The sequence below is a fragment of the Brachycentrus maculatus genome, unplaced genomic scaffold (assembly GCF_059751285.1).
Source record: "Brachycentrus maculatus isolate JH-2025_06_01 unplaced genomic scaffold, ASM5975128v1 h1tg000797l, whole genome shotgun sequence".
NCBI lineage: Eukaryota > Metazoa > Arthropoda > Insecta > Trichoptera > Brachycentridae > Brachycentrus > Brachycentrus maculatus.
In genome coordinates, this window is record NW_028281525.1 from 144,214 (window position 1) to 167,911 (window position 23,698).

The window sequence follows — 23,698 nt, forward strand, 5'->3', positions numbered from 1 at the left end:
CCTAATCAAATTTTAATATCAAACTATGTATGGTTTTTTATTCAAAATTATTAATATTTACACTATGAAGATATATAAAAAATTAAATATGGGATTTTAATAATAATATCTAACAATAAACGCGACACTGTGAAATGTTTTATATAAAAAAACTATGTAAAATAAAAAATACAAAACTTACCAATACTATATACGAGTATATTGAAGTAAAACAGTAAAAATCGGTCAAAAATCGATTCGAGTCTCGGATGTTTTTAAAAATTTTTTTTTTCAAACGTTCCTAATTTCATCCAAAATTCATTCAAACTTGACCAAGAATTTAAAATATATATATATATATATATATATATATATATATATATATATATATATATATATATATATATATATATATATATATATATATATATATATATATATATATATATATATATATATATATATATATATATATATATATATATATATATATATATATATATCGTAGCGATATGTTAATGAAATAATTATAAGTTAGATTTAAGTTTTGTACTGACATTTCTTGATGGAACCGCATTTCATAATATAAAATGAATTTTATTTCACCAGCAGCCGGGTTTCCTCGTAACCAACACTAGTCTGATGATGTCGGTTACGACGAAACCTGATTACTGGTCAAATAAAAAAAAAACATATGGAAAAAAAAACTACTTACATAGTTGTTATTTTATTCTATAATTATTAGTTGTATTTGTATAGTTTAAAACACGTTTTTGTCTGATCACCCTGTATATAAAAAGAAAACCATGGTCACGTAACACAAGCGGTTCGGTATACTCGTATTATGGTGATATTGTTTTGATTTCTTACATAGATATAATGTAATTAAATGATTTCTTGTATTGCGTCGAGGAGAAAATTTGTATAAATTAAGCTGTCATTAATGTTTATTGGTTCGGATGAATTACACCGCTCTTTATTCAACGAGAATGGAAAACAACTAATTATTGCGGTGTCCGTCATTTGGGACTTCTCGACAAATTACGGTGCTATTACTACTAACTCATTTTCATCTGGTAAACTTCGCAGCTGTCAAAACCTAATGTCATTTGCAGTCAACTAAAAAAAATAATTTAATTAATTATAAATATATAATTTCAGTCCAGGAAATAATCGTCGGGTGTATATGAGGAGAGGCGAAGAATGTTTGCAAAGACTGAGTAGTGTGGCGTTCTATTCGCTCTGTATATATATATATATATATATATATATATATATATATATATATATATATATATATATATATATATATATATATATATATATATATATATATATATATAATTTAATTAATGTGAAATATTGGTAAATGGAGAGATTCTGGAACAGGTAGATGATTTCGTGTATTTGGGTAGTATGTTTTCTAGGGATGGAAAGATTGATAAAGATATAGAAAGGAGAGTGAATGCTGGGAACAAAGTTAATGGTGCACTGAAATCAGTTATAGCAAATAAAAACCTATCAGCGGAAGCTAAACTGGCAGTGCACAACGGAGTCCTGGTCCCAACTCTAATGTATGGAAGTGAAACATGGAGTTGGCAAAAGAAGGATGAAAGTGGACTGAATGCAGTCGAAATGCGATCTCTCAGAAGAATGTGTAACAAAACGATGTATGATAGATGTGCGAATAGTGAAATAAGGAAGGAATGCAAAGCTGAGATAAGCATTATCGATAAAATTAAGAAAGGTGTGTTGAGATGGTTTGGACATGTAGAACGAATGAGTGAGGAAAGAACGGTAAAACAAATTTATGAGGCGAATGTTAGCGGGAAAAGAAGCAGAGGAAGACCGAGAAAAACATGGCACGATCAGGTATGCCAAATACTTGAAAGTGGTCAGGTTAGGAGTCGTAACAATCGGCGGGTATGTATGAGGAGATGCATGAACGTGGAAGAGGCGAAGAATGTTTGCAAGGACAGAGTGGTGTGGCGCTCTATTCTCTCTGCCTACCCCTGCGGGGAAGCGGCGTGATGGTTAGTTAGTTAGTTAGTTTTATATATATATATATATATATATATATATATATATATATATATATATATATATATATATATATATATATATATATATATATATATATATATTTATATATATATATATACATATATATGTATATATATATATATATATATATATATATATATATATATATATATATATATATATATATATATATATATATATATATATATATATATATATATATATTATTTCATTCTAATATTTATTTAATATTACCCTGGGCTGGTACTTGAAGCGGAGGGCTGATCACCTTTCCTTCATGTGTTAACGATCAAGATAACACTGCGTTTATATGATGCAGTGCCCTATGCACCGTTGGGGTGCGGATAAGGGTTTGAAGAAAAAGAAGAAGAAAAAAGGTGATGTTATAAGGTGAAGGCGGGTAAATAAAATTTGCAGAATTCAAAAAAATATATTTATTATATAAAATAAGAAAAATATTTAAGGTCAGAGATCGAATAATACAATACTTAAATACTAAAACAATAATTCTTATAAACATATATAACTTTTATAATACTCCACTTTACAGCAATGGCGGAACTTCTCTGTACTTTCGATTCGAGAAATAAAAAAATAAAAACATTTGGTTTTCTATTCATTTTAAACTTGTGAAAAAAGGTGGGTTTGTTAATGTCCCATCGATGAAAAAATACATATACTTATTAATTTATTAAATGTTGCAATTTTGTAAAGAAAAACGTAACAATCAATAAACATATTAAAACGTCATAAAAAAGGAATAAAGAATCTCATAAAAAGCAGTGTCGGATTGAATTATACTACCAAAATCTCAATGGCAATCGGCTCGAATATATTTTACATTAATTTGTGATTTAAAGACTTTTTATCAGCTGTCAAAAGCGAATTCTGATTGTTATTTCATCGTTATTTTTGTCGAGTTTTTCAGGTCATGTTTTCCTTGTAGAACGAGATCAGCTTAAATCATTCAAATAATATGTGTTTCTTTAAAATGATGACTCAAATTTGAAACTAGTAGCGTGAAGCAATACAACGGTATTTTTCAATTCAATATTCAAAAAATATATTGAATTGACATTAAATACTTAGTAAAATTCCGTAATCTATTAATATTAATTTATATATAAAAAAACGATTTAAGATTCCGCTAAATTGTTATATTTTTGTGACAATTTTTTCGCCTTGCAATAGTATTGTCAAACATCGAAAACAAACCTATTTAGGTTAATTTTTATGTATGCAAGGCGAAACGGCTGTTACTATAAATACAACCAGTAGAATCATAATTATTTTTTTTTACATATAAAATAACATTCGTCAAACTCTAATTTTTATAGTATGTGGTGAAAGGTGTTGTTGATTCTTGCATGTAATTATCTGAAAACGAGATATTACATTATGCGTATGGTATGTGTGTGGGGAAATAACGTGAAAATTAGAAAAATGAATAAAATCGAGTGAATATGTGGTAAAATAAGCGGTTCAGGGGGGTGGTGGGCTAGTAGTGGCCGTAGTGCCCCGCCTCCTGGCCGAAGTCGTTGCTCTGGTACTCGTGCGCGTACTCGCCGCCGCCGCCGTGGTGGGCCGGCTGCTCCTTGGGCGTGCCGATCTTGTGCACGACGGCGTTGAAGCCGTTGTGGTGGTCGGCCTCGTACTCCACCACGCGCTTGGTCCCGTCGGACTCCACCAGCGAGTAGGATCCTAAACGGATTAAATCGACATTAGCATTAGATTGGCGTCAATTTAGACATTTGTAAAGCAGACTTCTAGACAGCTAGGTATAGCCCGTTCAGAATAAATGTATCCCTTATTCTCATGCCTCGGAGTAAAAAGGGTTATTATATTATAACCCCTTTTTCCTTTTCCTTCCTTATTATCATCAATTTGTAATTCATGTTTTTTTTAATGTTCAAGTACTCTGATTGCAAACAGCTATAAGTATATGGTATCAAACGTTTTGATCAATATCACTAGTCTGTTTTTAGTCGGTTAGAAGATATTGTTTTTTTACAAATTAACCCGCCAATGTGCTTATTTCTTTTCTGTACATGAAGTTTAAATAAACCCATGGCACGCGAGACGATTTCGCATGGAACGCGAGTGAAGAGAAAAAATAAAAGAGATTATATTATACAAAAATTACAAAAAGTTTAGACTTACAGACGAAAGTACTTCTGCTTGTATTCCATGAAAAGCTACCAGCTATGAACCCGATATAAAAAATGACATCTAGCACCCAACAACAAAAATCTCAATAATAATGAAGTTTAAAGGTTCTACATTTTTTTGTTAAGTCTATTTCTTTTATCTTGCCGTTAATATTAAAAATGTGAAGTTACACAAAATTTGATGCATTTTTAAGAAACTTTCAAATTTACTAACAATATTGTTTAATGGAATAGTCATTTATGAATACATATTATTACCACTGAATATTATTGGCAAACACTTAAAATACTTTCATTAATTGATTCTGCAGTCACATAGTGGTAATATCTATACATTTTGAATTTATATTTTACTTGTTAAATACCACTATTTCTTAAAATATATTGTGATACGTGTTTCGATGCATTCCGCATCATAATAAATATAAATTAGAAAAAAACTAAAATGAAGAATATTACAACGATTAAAGCCTTCTCCCTATTGTCTATGTTCCCACTGATAAAAAATCAAATAAGGAATAAATTAATAAAATAAAAAACAGCTCTTACTAACTCTTCATACATGAAAGTCCCGAGGACACAACTCCCTATTAGAAAATTGGAGAGAAAGATGTTGGAATTAGAAAACCCCGATGTTAGTGGTTGTTTTGTATAACTCACCCTTGACTTTGTCACCGTCTCTGGTCTCCCAGTGCTCCTTCTGGTCTCCGGTATGGGGGTCCTTCACGGAGTAGTCGAACGAGTACTTGGGGTGGGCCTGAGAACAACCACATCAATGATTATAATATGTACCGTGACGCTTTCCTACCTAACATCACGCAACACCAGAAAAGTGCGAATGCTGCATGTGTCTAGCAATACCTACTTCATTCCCTTGGCTCTCTCCAATCTTGGGTATAACAAGCTACATTTTCTTTATCTTTATAAAATAACTTTATAAGTTAACTAACTTTTTTACACCACTTTTTTAAAAAAAAGTGGTGAAAAAAAGTTTATTAATTTTATAAAGATATTATAAAATGTGCCACAGAGTATCTGCGGAAAACATTCAAGAAAACATTTTCTTTAAATTGTTACTGAATATTTTTTACTTTTTCATAGTACGTGCGTTTTAATGCATGTAATAATCTACAACATTTTGAGTGTATCCAAATACTTGTTGACAAATCTGGATTATCTCCAATTAGGAGTAATTTTTTACATAATTTTTGACCAAGTTCAAACTGATAAAGTTTGTGTTCCGAGTTTAAATATAAAGTATGTAAATAAAAACCAGGATTCGGACCTCACACACAAATGAAAGAGTTTCTGTTCAATAAAAGCTTTCCTCACCCTAACATAGATGTGTCTAGGAACTCACACTGTGTTCCGAGTTTGATCAATGTATCTAGAAGTTTCGACAATTAGAGTAGTGTGGTTGTCAATCACGGGTAGAACTGGTGAATGTTACACGCGTGTTAAGTGATCAATTAAGTCAGCCTATGACGGTCGTAAGCCTTGTAAATTGCCCAGACTTCCATATTCTCCTTCATCTATGTTAAGATGTCAAAATAATGTAAAAAACATCTAAACGTGGCGATAGCGGTTCCCCATTGGTGACCCCCATGTGACGTTTCGTCTGAACTATGCTTAGCCAATTTTCGTCATTCTGACGAACGATGAACCATTTCCAGTAATTTACACTTTCAATGTCACAGGTGTACGGTTTCCAACAAGTTTCTATATTCTTCAAATATGACGTCACAAGTATGTGTGAGATATTCTCCATGTGAAAAGAAAACAGTCGCCGCTTTTGCGAGACTTTTTATTACATAGTATTACAGTTTTCTCTCGATTCGAAATCTCTCTCGATACTGTATAATTTATACCTTACGTTATTTTTTTTATCGAGATGTAAATCTCGAGTTTTTTTCTTTTTTTAGTGCTCGAGATATTTATATGTTGTAAAACTTCAATAAAAAATTTACACCCGTCAGAATTGATTTATAAACATTTTATCGTATTTAAAATTATCTTAAATTGATTCGCACTTGGAAAATAATACGCAACCCGTTTCATTATGTTTGACGAAATAAACATAAATTTGAACAGAAAAAAAAACAGCTTTGATTCCTACGCTTTGTTTTGCTTTTATTCGTTTACGGAAAAAAAATTGAGTCAGCTTTTGTGAAATTGATTTTGATACACCTCATTCCCGACTGATTGTAGATAGAAAAAATCTCCAAAAAGTCGAGCTTACGCAATACCTAATTTATTAATACAAAATTGCAAAATTGACTTCTGCATTTGGTTAGTATTCCGGGGTTAAGTACCTACTTACATGGTACAACATTTTGAGTGTGTCCAAATACTTGTTCACAAAATCTGGAGTATTAATCCAGGATTCAGACCTCACATACTAATAAAAGAGTTTCTGCTCAATAAAAAGCTTCTTTTCATCTCACCAATAGATGTCTCTAGTGAAGTTCTAGTGATTCAAGAATAATGTTTCAACATTGGTTCATATATATAGAACTTCCAAGGATTTGAGTAGTGTGGTCGTCAATAATGGGTAGAATTGGCGAATGTTACACGTGTGTAAAGTGATCAATTAAACCAGCCTATGACGGTTGTCAGTCCCGTAAATGCCCAGACTTAAATATTCTTCTTCATCTTTGATGAGATGTCAAAGAATGATACTTACATGGTAGTCCACCTGGTGTTCCTCCTCGTGTCCCTCGTCGTGGCCGCCCCCGTAGCCGCCCAAGTAGCCCTCCTGGCCGCCGCCGTAGCTCTCGTAGCCGGCCTTGGCCGACACCACCATCAAGGCGAAAAGGACTGCACTCTGAGGAAGGATAATTATCAATTTGGAAACAGATATGATGTGAAAATTATAGTTTATTATGAAAATTATCAATGGATGACGACAAAGGGACGCACGATGGTGGGCAAATCCATAGCATCAAAGTTAAAAATAATGCCGTTTTTAATCGTGGTATTTAAACATATTTTTTTTAAATGTCAACATTTTCATTGATATCTCGACATGGATGAATAAATCTATTGAGATGAAAGATATTGATATACATATATTCTGGGCTTTTTTTCCATGTAACGCGGTGGAACGGCGTTCTGTCACCTTTTTTACGGATATGTTAATTTTTTTAATTTTCAATTTTCAATTAGACGAAATAATGTTTGCGTTTACGTAATTACAATCTTTATTTATAAAATTCGTCAAAATGATTAAATATGATATTGTAATGAATGATATTTGAATATTTTGAAGTAAAAAGCTTGACATGCAGTGAGGTTCGGGACTTTTTTGTTTAAAAAAATCCCTGCATGTATTATATATCTTTCATAAAACCACGATCGTAACACCCCGTGAGATTGGATACGGTGATCTTGGGTGCGGATAGCAGCCAGAATACTTTAATTGTTATAATAAAAACTACATGTTACTATTACGTTATCCGGTCGAGTTTATTTTGCAGTATGACTTTCGTTAGAGAAATTATCATCTCACCGATCAATCATATCACTCTCCATTAAACATTCGCGAAGCTTTCTTCCGTAGTGACAACACCGAGCTCGGATCGCCCATTCCGCGTCCAGCGCAACACGCGTTGCATTGTACACACTTTGTAGTCTCACACATTTACGGTATTTACTATCAGATCTGTTATTGGGTAACGTGCGGCTCGGATCGATCGAGATTTACGGCCGCCGGAGAATGATCGGTACTTCATCACTCTATAAGTCCGTAATGTGCAATTCACTTCCGCGTGTAGAGCTGTGCTCGTTATTCTACTGCGATGCAAATCGCAGCTCCCATTATTTTCGGTATTTGTCCGACCGACAGCCCAATTACCGACTACACATTACACGCAATTACCGATCTTGAGAGAAACACATGTAACATGTACATAACGTTGTTTAGACATCGTGTAATACCATAATTCTTATCGTTTTCTCAATAAAATTTGAAGGAATTTCTCAACATTTGGTATGTTGCCATTGCAATCATCTTTATAACAAAAAAGAATTTATTTCGTTTTTTATTTCTTTCCACATTTTTATATAGTTTAATATCATGATTCTTAGTTATTTTTATTGAGGTTGACAATTTGTTAAATAGACCTTGTGTTAATTAAATTATTAAGTATTTTTATTATTCCTATTTGAAACTGCCGGTGCCTAAGGCATTGTATTTGTTAATGGCTATTGTATTTATTTATAGATTTATATGGTAACACTTAAATAATTGATTGTATAATTTATTTTGACCTTTTTTCTCTCATTTAACCGTTACAAATATTTTTCAAAATGTGACGATCGAAATACATAGAGAAATTTATAAAGTTGATAACATGATGTTGTCTTTTGGATGATAGGGAAAAATACATGTTTTCGAGAATATTTTGAATAAAAATGCGAGAAAAAATATATTCAAGCTTATTTTTTTCTAAAGGAAAATAATATAGATAAATTAAGAAATAATATTCGATTCACTTATCTAATGAATGTAGATAAATTTATCGTTTTCTTAGCCATGTTATATCAAAATCGTGTGATAAATATCGTGCAGCAGAATTAAGTGCATTATAATTTAGTAACAAATAACACACTGCTTTCGCCGATTGGTTAATACTAGTCTCTTCTATTAAAAAAAAACATGCCGAAAAAATATTCGTAAAAATAATCGACTGCGGAGTATGATATATATATTTTTAAGTTTAAAATATCTGACATCCATTATAACTTTAATATTTGTAATCTTAAGAAATCAATCCTTTTTTACTTGCACCGCATCTGCCTGCGACCAGCGGGACTCTGGCATGCTGATCTACAATTTAGAATAAGTAAAAAGGAGCACTTAAACTCTTTACCCCATGGGTATTCGACACCACATGATTTTCCGAAACAATACTGTTATTATTGATTGTATTTTTGCATAACGATTATAAAGTCTAAAAAACAGCATTTAACATTAAACGAAACATGATTTTTTTATCACTTTGAACGTGATACGTGTTAACTATATAAATGTGGAAATTTCTAAAGACAATTTGTACGATTTATCGATTCTCCACAGAGAATTACAATCATTATGTAAGACGATTACAGTCGTTAAACAAAAGTGCGTTAAATTCGCATAAAGCTGAGTATTATAACATATCAGTAGTGGTTTAATTGGTTTCTCGCGATAGTTATGCGTATGCAAAGCGTTCGCGTAAAATGCAGATTTTCCATAGTCCACATGTGGGGTGTACTTTCCGCTTCCACGAGTTGGCACGACTTCCATACATTAGTAGTGATTTCCTTTTCGTGTTATGTATCATTCACTTTCATCTGTATTACAATTCTGGCACGCTATTACCTATTTCTGTACTGTAACATGAACTTACTCGATTGTATAAACATTACGAGTTCAATCACGTTGTTTTTTTTTAAACATTTTTTGCAAGTAAAGAAATGCACCAATCATTTTACGTGTTTTGTTTTCCCATAAACATACGAATATAAAAAAGTGTTATTTTGTACACTCTGGAAATTTTTAATGAATGTAAAGTGTGTGAAATCTAATTGTGAAGACCAAAATAACTAGTCATAACTGGCAACTTTTCCATGTAAAAAAAGTCTTGTTAACTTTCGTTATAAAAAAGTTCGTTCGTTTAAAAACAGGGCTTAAATGCATTGATTTTTCCTTTTTTATATATATTTTTTAAAACGAAAAATAATTATTTTGAATCCTGTTTAAAAATAACCGTAAAAACACAATAGCATCGTATTACATTTTCACGAATTTCCCTAGTTTTAAGGCTTACAAAAAATGACCGCTTACAATAATAATTTCAAAATGAATTCAATGAGTAATTTAACTTGTCCATCTCTGAGACGTTAATCTCAACCAAACTTCCCCGAAAGCTTCTCTTTCGCAATTTTTCTACTACGGTGGTTATTGAGAAAAATCTCTCTCTAATAGACAAACCCTCTGAAACATTTCCATCGTATCATTCTTTTTCTCGATCCCCTCTCTACCTCTCAACTTCTTACCTATTCTCTACCCTAGTTCCTGTGCTTCACTCTTTATATCCCCGAATTGCAACAACGTTATTATGTTCAATTTGTGAAAGAAATATCTGCTTACATCTTTCCAAACAGTTCTAAAAAGATACAAACTAACGATAACAATACTGTTGAAATATATTGCTTGATAACAACCAGACCGCTAATTTTACCTACACTTTGTCAATAAAAATGCATTATAAAAACTGTCCAAAAATAATGATGTGTATTGACGATGAATAATAAATTAATTATTTACGATTACGAGATGAAAACTCATCAATGTAAAGTAACCATTTGTTTTTTTTTATGTTTTTCAAATTATTAAATCCAGAATGAACAACACAATTTGGAAAAAAATATTGCCAAGTCACCATGAGCATGAACAAAATACCAGAGGAAACTAAGATATAAGGGCGGTATTTAGTACAGAATTTGTGATGTTTTTTTTATAAATGGTAATGAATAAATTCTATGAAATGTGATGAACCTTTGAATAATTAAAAAAATATTATGAATAACGTATAAGACAATACCTATATTTACTGTTGGAACATTACAAATATAATAATGTTATTTGTAGAAATGTTTTCGAAAAAAATAAAAGGAAAATTTTCACTCTAGAAACAATTTAGGTTTATATAGTTTTTTTGACAATTGGTGTGGCAATTAAAAATATGTAGTTGTATGAAAATTTCTATAATGATTGTCCAATTATTTTAATTAAATCTTTAACTTCGTAAAATAGAACCGATTTCTCAGTACTGGATACACTAGGCATTTTCGAAGCCAATTCTTAATAAAACTGCATTTTTTAAAATAAATATTATGACGCTTCGGGACATGATTCACTGCCATTCTGAGCACCCCTCGTTCGACATAACGTTGGCTTTTCCGCAATGATAGGAAGTAGTATCGCACTCACTCGGATGGGCTGCATTGTATCGTAGCGTATGCTCCTGAAGATCACCGAACTGTTAGAATACTGACTGTCCACTGGCTAGACACCGACTGATGAGGAGCTCCGGCGCCCCCGCCTTATATACCGCTGCGCTTCCTTTCTCCGAGTGAGCTCGTCGCACTTCGGCGGGTGCGATGCGAGGGTCGTCCCTCGTCCCTCGGCTTCTGGCTCTTCTCTCATACATCGGTCATCATATAGGCTGTCCACTGTGAATTGTGTATGCTAAATCGTACCAGCAATTCCACCCCTTGCAATGCTGGAACGCACCGAGCAAAATGAACCGTTTTGATTGAGTCGCATTGCAATGAGCAAATGCTGAGATGTTCCTGATTGGCCCACGCTATATTATCCCTCCCGTTCCCAACAAAGATTCAAATAAAAACATATTTAATTAGTTAGAAGAAACACAAATCCACTAAATGATCTATAAACCATGTACATAATAAGCAAGGTAAATAGTAAATGCAATTCCCATCTAAAACAACCCGTTTTGATTATCCTTTGATCAAGCGTTTGTATCGTTCTATCTTTAAATGAAGGTTTTATATCCGTATGCACAAACCCCGTTGAAATTTACCTTCAAAATTATTCCATATATAAAAAAAAATTAAGCCAATTTTTACCCCTTGTCTTCTACCCTCTAATATCATAATTTTCTAGTAAATTATTGTCTCTCCGTATTCCATGTATTTCAAATTATTATAAACGCATCCCGTTTCGTTACTATAATAATTTTTCTTTCAATTGATTCATTGCAATTTATGTTTTCGTTCTTCCGAAAGACGTAAATAATTGATAACTCTTAGGTACGTAAATAATTCTTAAGTATTAATTTAACTTTATTCCATTCCTGACCGGTATTAGGAGAAAAAAATGTCATATTATTCTTCATCTTTGATGAGATGTCAAAAAAAATAATATGAAAAATACTCCTATAATTGGAGATAATCCAGATTTGTAAACAAGTATTTGGACACACTCAAAATGTTGTAAAGAAAAAAATATCGTTTTACTCTCTGAAAATGTCGAACCTGTGCGATAACTATTATATGACAGATAAAAGATAGTTTTTGAATGATTTTCATTGTGTTAAATATAATTGTTAATTGCTTTAATGAAATTAGAATACACCGGTTATTTGATTTATTCGACTTGTTAGATTTTCACGGCTTTACGATTTTCACATTTGGTGGATACTGATATCGTTTTCTGTGATGTTACGAGTATGTAGCTTGTATTCGCACGTTTTTGCAGATACTTCAGAAAATGGATGCAAAAGCTAAATGACTTTGTGTAAAAAAGAAATGTATGTTTGTATTTTTTGTTGTTGTAAAAAACTTTTTACAATCGGACTTCAAATTTGTATAATATATAAAAAATGCATTTAAAAAACCTTTTCCAGTTGTTTTTCCCTTATCTGGTGTACTTCCATGTGATTTGAGTATTATTAAATGCGAGGGCGGCGATTAGATTCTTGAAGTTTATTTCTCTTTTCTGCTATTCGGTAGCAATCGCAGGGTAATGTCACCGTGAAAATACAGCCCAATGCATAAAACATAAGTGCATAATAACGACAGTTTACGGTCCAGTCATCTGACGCATCACTCGCCGATGTCTTTATTGCCGCCAGTCGAGAGTTAGTTGTGTATTACGGTGGGTGTTCGCTATTCGTCACAGAAGGCTGTTCAAAATACACAATAAATTCCCATGAATAAAATATGCGATCTAATTATAATTTATTCGTTTCAGACATCCAGATGATTAATTGATAATAATGATTATAAATGACAATATTTTATATCGCTCAAGTAGAATGTTTAGATTTTAGATGGTACAAAATTGTTTGCCGTTCGTTATATAAGAATGTGTATAAATTAAATAAAAATCTTTTTAATTTTTATTAAATTTTAAATTTTATTAGTATGAACAATGTATTGACATGTAAATAAAGAATACAGAATACAAACAAAATTATATTTATTGTCGTCAGACACTCGTCGTGAAATGATGTTACTGTTTGATATCCTCATTGCTGAGGGTCATGACCATCTTCTCTTCTTGTCCTCAAAACATTTTGTGTAGTTTTTTTCACTTCTCCAGAAACACCGGCATCACTCCGACCACCGATGAACTTGTGGCAGCCTTGATTGGTCTGTAAACCATACGTATACACTCAATAGTCATAAGAGTCAAAACATCAAATGAAATATAATTTATTGTACTTGTAACTTAAACTATAAAATATAAAAATCATAATAAAATCAGATCGGATGGAATATATTCATGGCTAGTTGCCCGAATAAAGAAGCGCACGAATGGGGAGATTCCACCCTATGTACGAATATATCGGTAATACAACGACTAGAAAACTTTCTCGGCTTACGCACAAATGGTGGATAAGAGATAATGGTCAATAATTATGTAAATAAAAACGAATTACACCGAAATGCAGATTGTTCACTAAATGGCGCAACTCTCCACCTTTTGGCGTTATTTCGCGCTCAAGCGCTCCACTGTGTAATGTAATACGCCTATAACGTTACGGCTATCTGATCGTATAAATTTGGTCGGTAATTCTTTACCAAACTAATTAAGAGGAAATATGTATAATTAATTGGTTGGCTGTGTTATGTTTGTATAATAATCAAGTGTACAAATTGATGCCTAATAATGCATTACGAAACGTTTTTCGGACTTTGTAAGGCGGTTATTAGATAAGTTTACACTAATATTCCTCTTAGTTGGCTTATCAATTTAGGGCGAACCGTTTGAATGGATTTACCCTTGGCGTACCAAGACATTATTTTTTTAAAAAGAAAATCACCCTCACCAGAAGACACTGGGCAGGGAAAGACTTAAACCCTATATAATTTTAATACCTTTAGAAATAAAATACATAATCGGTTTTAAAAGAAGTGTATTCAAGGAGCTGTTTCCACATTCATTATAGATTATTAATTCATTATTATAATTCGGTAAAATGTAGTAAATTATCCTATTTTTACTTCAAACATACGAAAATCCTATACTGAAAATTGTAATAATCGATGGAACAATGACAAATCAAATGTGTGTGACATACGGGGATAAGTTTTTGACCGTGTTTATCGTTTATCGTGTTTGTATAATCTTCTTCTAACCCTTATCCGCACCCAATGGTGCATAGGGCACTGCATCGTATTGGCGCAGTGTTATTTTGATCATTACTTACATGAAGCGAAGGCGATCACTCCCGCGCTTCAGGTAACAGCCCAGGATAATATTAAATAAATATTAGAATGTAAAATCACTAATATTCATTTTCACCCCCGTCTGAGAATCGAACCCGGAACCTCCAGCGCGGTAGCTAAACGCGCTAACCATTACACAACGTAGGCAGACCATATTAGTATAATAGATCCGTAAATTGGTTATAAAAATATGTGTTCACAACCCAGTTTAAAAGGCTCTTATGAAACGAATCGGCCACTCGAAAAGAAGTTCTCAAATGCAAATATAAATCTTACAATGATTTCTCTGCTGATAAATTGTTATAATTAGTGCAGTTTATTATTATAACTCGACTAATTATTTAACCTGGTTTTGGCCGTGCCCGTACACCATATTTATTTTTCCACTCACCGAGAGAACGATGATGAAATTCGCAAATTATTATGTTGTTATCAGATGCTTCTAGACAATGCTTTACGTATTTTGTTTTGACGACACTCAGAATGGTTGTTTTATCTCGGTAAATTTTAGAATTATTATACTCGTATTGCAATATGCCAATATTGCACCATGAAATGTATGCAACGCTTTCCAGGTAGTCCAAATTACCAGTTTGGATAATTCTAATAGCGATAAATCCAGTTTGAAGCATTTCTGACTGATGGTTGTCATTTGATAGATTAAAAGAATTTATAGTATAAAATAACTATGTAGTATTTTCCGCGTGAATTTTATTTGACCAGCGACCGGGTTTCGTCGTAACTGAGATCATCAGACCAGTCTTATGCGGTTCCATAATAAATGTCAGTACAAAACTTGAATATAATGAAATAATTTTTGCAAATTTTACATTATTTTATTAGTCCTCAAGTTAATTAATTGTTGAAAATCCGTTAGAATTTTTAGCTTTGGCGTCGTGAAATTTGCAGAGTAACTGAGATTACAAGGCTGTTTTCGGTTTAAAATTTTATCTATCTGTTTGCTAAAAACTGTCTTGAGAAATGGTCATTTGATGCAATATTTATATCGATCTCCATTATCGCAGAGTGGATGAGTGATACTTGTAAAACGTAAAACGGCGAGTGCAATTTTTCTATCAAATACGTTTTTCCAAACCCATATTTGCTGTGCGCAAATTTTCCTCGAAAACTTCTTTGTTACATTGAATGGGCCTAAACGTTTTACCACTAAGTTTGTGAAAAACTCATTCGGTCGTTAAGTGGCTACTGGCTGCAATTTATGTGTGATTCGATTCGATTTATTAACTGTGTGAAATTCGTGATATAATATGATGTAGTGTTCTACGCAATGTAAAGTAATGACGGAAAATAATTTTCGTAGGCTTAATCTAATAATAGTGAATTATTAGGAAATGTGGGGGAAGCTCATTACGCAATGGACTACATAATAATAATAACTAGCTGTCGTGATATAACTAACTACTTTTCTATATTATCATCCGTAATGTGCGCACGTTGTGAGGTGACTCGACCGAAATTCACACGTGGCCAATCGGATTTCCAATATTTAGTTCATGTGGGTTTCTCGCTCCAACCGGGCAGAATTGGATACTATCAAAACATGACCAGAGTATCATGATTTCAATATTAATATTATTTATTATAATCGGACACTGGATTATTTACCCTACGGATGAGGTGTCAATTTTAAAGGTGTCTATACACAAGTGTATAAAGTGATTCCTTAAGCCGGCTAAATGCCAGGCCGTAAGCCCTGGGATGCTCAGACTTCCGTCTTCTTGTATAAAAGAGGAAGAATGATAGATGTTTCATTCCAAGTTAAGACACTTTTAAAATATCATAATTTGAATGGGAGGAATTACGCTCCCAGCGACGATCACAAATGCATTTTTTAACTTCAATCCGCTTCATTTCTTATTCTATTTTTTTATTATTTAATATGGTTACATTTTTTTAGTTTCCTTTTTTAAATAATTTAAATTCATTTTCTAAACATTTTTACTTCTAGTTCTAACCAATAAAGAGTCTGAGCTCTTGTGCTTGGAGAGGGACTTACGCTTGTTATTTATGTTTGTTGGTAATACATTTATTATATTATATATTTTTTTGGGTTTTTGCTTTTTCTTTTCTTTATTGTACCTATATTTCTTTACTTTAGCTGTACTTCGTTTGATAGATAAGGATTTTAAAATAAAAACTTTTTTCCCAAACGACAACATGAACATTCAAGTATTCATAGATTCTTGACTAAACGCTGTCATTATATCCACATTTCATATTTTTTAATAGTTGATTGGTAAAATAAAAATACATGCTGTTACTGTGATTTAAAGGATAGATACTCAAAATGTCAAGATTTGCAGATGCAGCCGCTCAACATAATTGTAACTCTTCTTTTTCATCTGAAAGATGTACTTATTGGATAAGCAGAGGCTCGCGCAGCCGAGATATTGCATACAGTTTCACTGTTTTTCAATCCGAGAGTGTGAGAGTAGGTACCGCACTGTAAACAAGTTTCCCCAGTTTTCTCTATTCTTAACATCTCGGTGACATTTTTCTTAAGTAACTCATCTCTGGCATACTAATTCGTAGATTATTGCGTACTCACTCATTTAGACGTACCAAAATAATTGTTTATTTTCTTTTTTAGAAAATAAAATGAATTGGGAATGAATAGTATTACCTATGTTGACCAGGAAGGCCATCCTAACAGACCTCTTGTTTTTTCATGTAAAAATTATAGAGAATAAAATAATAACCATGTAGTTTTTTCAACAAATATTTTATTTGACCAGCAACCGGGTTTTGTCATAACCGACATTATCAGACGAAACCCGGTCGCAGGTCAAATAAAATTCATGTGCAAAAAATGACAGCTATCATTTTATTCTATAATATGCAGTTCCACCAAGAAATGTTACTAAAAAACTTAAATCTTATAAAAATCATAGTTTTCTTAATCGTTGGTCATGAAATTCTCTATATATTTATCAACTTTGGTTATTTTTTATGAAACATGGTACGAAAAATAAACCTTTAACGAAAGGCTTAATATGAGCTTGTCTGTTTATTAATTTGTCAATTATTTTCGCGATAAAATGGGGTAAAGGTTTTTTTTCTTATTATTAAAAAATAATAACAAAACTATAAATGTAAATGAATTTTAAAAAAAAAAAATTTTTTCATCCGCACATAATAAAATCTTGCGCTGATCGTGCTCTCTTATTATTAGGCAACGCCGTTTTTGTTGCGAATGTTGGTTTGTGTAAATCAACCGAAGAAAGTCCACATTTCAATTTCGCGAATGCGATTCCCAACATCTCGTGTGAATTTCGTTGTGTTTAGTGCCATATAAATGATTGTTCCAAGCGCCTGTGGACCGTACATCTCCACAACACACAAGAGACGAGACATTGTATTGTTCTACCTGTCAATTTCTCCGTATTCTTTCTCTTTGGTTTGTGTTCTGAGAGGTCCATTAAGACGAAACTAACACCTAATTGTTTATCAATCGGCGTATGTTATAATTATCGTGCATCATGTATCTACAGAACACTTCAATATATGTATTCTTTTTCTTTTGACATCTCATCAAAGATGAATAAGAATATGGAAGTCTTGGCATTTACGGGGCTGACGACCGTCACAGGCTGGTTTAAGTGATCACTTTACACACGTGTAACATTCACCGATTCTACCCATTATTGACAACCACACTACTCAAATTCTTGGAAGTTATAACCACACTACTCAAACTCTATATATATGAACCAATTTTGAAACATTATTCTTGAATCATTAGAACTTCAGATACATCTATTGGTGAGATGAAAAGAAGCTTTTTATTGAGCAGAAACTCTTTTATTAGTATGTGAGGTCTGAATCCTGGATTAAAATCACATACATGAGAATAATCCAGATTTTGTGAACAAGTATTTGGACACACTCAGAATGTTGTAAATCGTTACAAACATTTTTAATTTGTTGCCGACAGAGGTAAGAGGTCAAAGTAAAATATGGACCAAAGGCAAAATAAAGGAGTGGGTAAATTGATCATGAGTTAATTCTATGAAAATTGTAAAATAGTTTGTATATTTTTTTCTTTCTTTTTTTGTGTGTATATTAGGTTAAAATAGATCAAAAACAATAAAAAACCTATGTAAAAAGAACTCCACCGACAAGACACACAAGGTGGCTTGATGGGTCTTTGCAAAAAAACATGTTAATTGTGTTTATATTTTTTTATAAATGTATACAGTATATGTATTTATATGTGTATATATAGTTAACAAATAAATGTAAAAAAAAATCATAATTAGTGTTTGGTAAAAAAAAATATAATTTGGTTCAACCACTGAAAAAAAAATTCGTAACCCTTTCCAATACATACATCCAATAACATAAATTATTCCGGTGGGGCTATTATATATATGCCTGAAACTTTTTTACATAACTTTAATTTTTCGTACCTACTATAACACTGCGTAAAAAATATTTCGAATTGAATATTTTTGTGATTAATTTCAGGCTTCGAAACTGGTGTCGAAGGTTCGATTCCCGCCAGTTGAAAAATATGTTTAAATATTTATTATTATTTAGTCTCAGTGACTAGCCTCTAAAATTGAGGCTTGTCGGGTTATTTCTTTAAATAAAATCATTTCGATTTTTATCGCAGAAGTATCTCTAAACACATTCATACATTTTACGGGTGACGATAAAAAACTGTTCGTATTTTGCTTTATATAATTTGAAGTGCAATATATCAGAAGATGTAGCCATCTTGTGTTGCCACGTTATGATTTATCACAATTCGAGTTCGGCTGTGAGTATTCTAGCTTTTATTTTTATTTTTGTATTAATTGCAGCAATGCAATAATTTATTTTTTATTTCATTCATGTTTCGTGGTAACATGAATTTATCCATTTTAGCTTTGAAGTTAACTTGGTAAATACCAATAATTATTATATAACACTGTATTGGAATGGCGAAGGAGGTGTCATTCGTTGCTGCAAACCAATCACGAATAATGTGTCACGTGTTTCGATGCACTTAGCATCATTATCATCGGCGTTTGATGATGATGTTGAGTGCGTGAAATACACAACACGTGAACACGCGTGAAATAAAAAATTGTCTTTACGAAATAAGTATAAATTCTCATTATGAAATAATTCGTATTCATTTCATTAATTGATTCGGAAGTCACTTTGTGGTAAAAATCTATTCATTTTTAATTATTCGGTAAATTCTCATCATTTGTTTGAATGCATCGAAACACGTGTCACAGTAGATTTTAAGAAATAGTGGTATTTACTAAGTAAAACATTTATTAAAAATTCGTATTAATATAGAAAAAATGATTTGTTTTTGGTGTAAAGATGCATTTTTCCAAGGTTTTTAGATTAATTTCTTCTAACCAGTCGGAATGTGTTGTCGGTTGTTAGTTTGGTAAGTTCCTCTCGTGGAATTAATTAGTCAATTCATAAATATGATCCTTCAAATCGCATCCGTTAAGTGGAGATACAGAATTTGGGTAATCCGACTTCCTAAGGCGTCTCGGAGCGTGAGCCCAAGGTCATCTGCATTTCTTACAATTGCAATTTATGTAATTGCATTTTTCCTCAATCCAACTTATTCATACCAAGTGGTATGAGTCTGTCATTTATTTCGAACTGGCTTGTTGGGGGATACTGCTATAAAATAATGGTGAATTTGCTCCATTTTGACGGATGATACAACAAAAAAAATATATATATATCGGTCGGCATTATTAAATTAATTACTGTGTAAATTGAATGACACACTCAGGAAAATTACTTAAGGGGCATCACAAGTTACTGTTTTCATCAATATTTCTTTTGCTATTAACTCGCTATTTACGAACGATAATTTTTCACAATTTGATTCACAAGATTACGTAAATTTTAATTGCCTCAAATCAAATTTTACCAACGTATTTCTGAGTAAACTTTTCATTTTCCTTTTCAAAGTTATTTATCGTATATTTACAGTAACAACGCAGAATGCAAAATGACATAAAATAAAAACATAGAATTTTTAATATGAACGAAAATATTACGTTTTAACCCTATTTATATCGGAATCTTCAAATCACATATTACATTATTAATTTTATCTCTGTATTTTTTGTAAGTAGGTTTTATTTTATTTATTAAATTAACGTTTTCATAATTTCAATTTCTTACAACATTCTTTTTTGAGGTACGTTTGCTCGCAATAATCCATCAGCAATCCATTTTTTCCTTTTATTCATAAAAAATCTGTTTAAACTAGAATTAATGAAGTTAACCTATATGCCGTTGATAAGTATAGATTTTGCCTGTATTTTACTTCATCGCTTGTTGCCAAGGCCCCATTTGACTTTTTAATTATTTATTTTCTATATTTCAGTTTTAATCAGCGAATCGTAACCCATAAAATGATATTAAGGTAGTAACTGTTGTTTTCTCTTTTAATTGATTATTACAAAGTAGGCAATATAATTGTCACGTCAATGTGAAAAGTGGCATGTAAAGTGTAGTACAAATGGGTGTCTAGCTAGCCTGTACCTGCTGGCATGTACCTGCTTGTACTTGCTTGTGTGCACCGCGCACAGTCCACTATGTTACACATTACAACGAGCCATAAATCTTCACAAAATTGTAGGAAAATTATTCAAGAACCGTAGAGAAAGTGGAAATATGTATCGCCTGTGTTCAATTATGCAACCGTCCAAATACTATGTGCATATTATTAAATCCGACTGGTCTATGTATATAGAATAGCGAAGGCAGGGTTTCTCAACCTTTTGTACCTAAACGCCCTTTCGACGTCATATCATGGTGAGCTGCAGTCAACTGATCACAATTCACAAGATAACTATCCAGAATCTAGATTCTAGATCCTTGGTATGTTGTAAGGGATTATATGACGCATATGACGAATTGAATGAGCTCAGCGTGAAGGTCACCCCTATATGGGATTTATTTCTTTACTGTTTTTTTTTTGTTATTTCACAATATATTATAATTACAAGTACAAAAAAATTAAATTTATACAAAAAAAGATCTCGCAAAGGCATGGAGTGTGTGTGGGATATGCACTTTATTTTTTATTATAATAAAGGGTACTGGAAAGAATACAATATATATCAGAAATATAAATAGATTAAAAGTGCTAATATAAACTATAAATAAGTATTTGTTTTTTTTTTAACAGAAAACAAAAAATCAGAAAGATGAAAATGAAAAAACTTAACAAATAAGTATGTACCATATAAGTTATAAGTTTAAAAGAAGAAGCTACTTCGTTCTGTTTTTTTTTTTTAAATAAATAATTTCAGCAAAATCGACAAAATTGCAAAACAATCTTTGTGGAATGAATTAAAATGGAGAAAAAGGAGAAAGCAGCGATGGCTAGGGCGTTCGGGGTTACATTGTCGTACTAGCCTGGTAAATTATACATTGCCAATATGTAGGATTCCCTTAAGTAATATGCATGCATAAGTATATCAGTGTTATGACTCTATATTCGTTTATTCCGCATACTCGAGTTCCTGTCGGGAACCACAGTTTCATCCGTACTGGCTTAGCGTCTATGATTGTCGAGTAGAGAAATGGCCAGATCGTGTAGGCATCATTGTGTTGCTATTACATGAAACTAGCGCCTGATCACCTTACTACCGACGTACAAATCGGAACAGATCTGTCCTACTTACCCGCTTTTCTATAATATTACGACTTTTAAAATACTGGCAGGCAGTATATATATGTGGTGAATGTGAGAAGGAAAACAGAACGAGGACGACCGAAAATGACTTGGCACGATCAGATCAATCAGAACCTAAAATCTGGCAGTGTCAAAAGTCTGCGCAATCGGAGGGCATGTATGACTAGATGTATGGATGTGAAGGAAGCGAGGAGTGTATGTCAGGACAGAAGAGTGTGGCGTTCCATCCTCTTTGCCTACCCCTGCGGGGAAACGGCGTGATGGTAGTAGTAGTAGTATTTAAAATACTGGAATAACTTTTCGAGGTGACCGTACACCTCATGAAAAATTACTTTTGCTAAAAAGTGCTTTTTTCAGACTTGCTTGTGAACATCAAATAAGACCGATATATAGATAATGAATTTTCAAGGGAAAAATCTTCTTCTTCTAACCGTCATTAGCACCCACGGAACATTAAGTGATCGTTAATTATACGAAGGCAAGGTCATCAGTCCTGCGCTTCAGGCGCCAGTCCGGGGTGAAATAAAATAATTATAATAGATATTTTATCCCCCCGGGAATCAAATCGCGGGACCTCCATTATGGAAGCCAAGCGCGCTAACCACTTAACTACGAAGGCTGACATGCATGTTAGCAGTGTTCAATTTAGGCAAGGTACTACTAGTACGGGGGGTATGCAATCTCAATGTTTTCATCGGAATGTCCATGAAATTGAAACATATTGTATGCATATGTGTCGGGTTGTGATCCCGTGGTTAGTGTCGCGGACTCTCAAGTCAGAGTTTCTCGGTTCGAACCCTTCTACCGCAATTAGATAGCTATTTCTAATAATGGGCCGCTTAAGCTCATAGGAAAAGTATGAAATTTAAATATTTGTGTAAATAATAAAAACACAAATATATTTACATATATATTTTAAAAAGGCATTAACTCGACAGTGTAATAGTCTAAATCTTGAATATTGTTTGTATAAATAATATATAACATAATAAATAACACTGTAACTAAAACAATTACGCGAAATTATTTTAGTGCATTAAAAATACGATGATAATTAAAATAATGCAATAGTTTAGAATTTAGCCATGTTAATTGCTAAGAACTACGATACAGAGTGAGTAGACTACAAGGACGTTGAGAGGCAGGAATGGATAACATCGGAACAGGAAACCAGATAGAGCAGGAGGTGGACACATTTCCGGAACCATGAAAAACACTTAATTTATTTTGAAAACAAATCTTAGTTACACTTAAATATAAAAATCTTCTACTTAATTTGTTGAATTATTTGCGGATATCAGTTCCACTAAGGTATGAAGATTTAGTAATTTCTATATTTACAATTTACGTAGAATACTCCATTTTACATTCGCGGATATGTCGGGAATTATCGTAACTAATTGCAAAATGTAAAATGTTATTATTCACTTACAGTACAGAATGGCGAACATGCACACTTGGTGCTTGCACGATTTTATTGTTGTTTCGGTACCCGTTTAGCGTAGGTTTCGATGTATGTAAATACTAAGTACTTCATAGAACACCTTCCTGAAAA

At 32.4% G+C, this 23,698-nt stretch overlaps 2 protein-coding genes across 2 annotated transcripts in view; one reads left to right on the forward strand and one right to left on the reverse strand.

The window, feature by feature from the left end:
* LOC148300191 (uncharacterized) overlaps positions 1–23,698 on the forward strand; it is a 56,094-nt gene that overhangs the window by 14,931 nt on the left and 17,465 nt on the right. The gene's annotated exons all lie outside the window — the stretch shown is intronic.
* LOC148300192 (cuticle protein 7-like) lies at positions 2,484–11,262 on the reverse strand. Its single transcript, XM_088275132.1, has 4 exons — positions 11,188–11,262; positions 6,895–7,035; positions 4,872–4,968; positions 2,484–3,744 (listed from the first exon to the last, which is right to left on the reverse strand). The coding sequence occupies exons 1-4, from the start codon at positions 11,200–11,202 to the stop codon at positions 3,542–3,544; spliced, it is 456 nt and encodes a 151-aa protein (XP_088131258.1). The 5' UTR covers positions 11,203–11,262; the 3' UTR covers positions 2,484–3,541.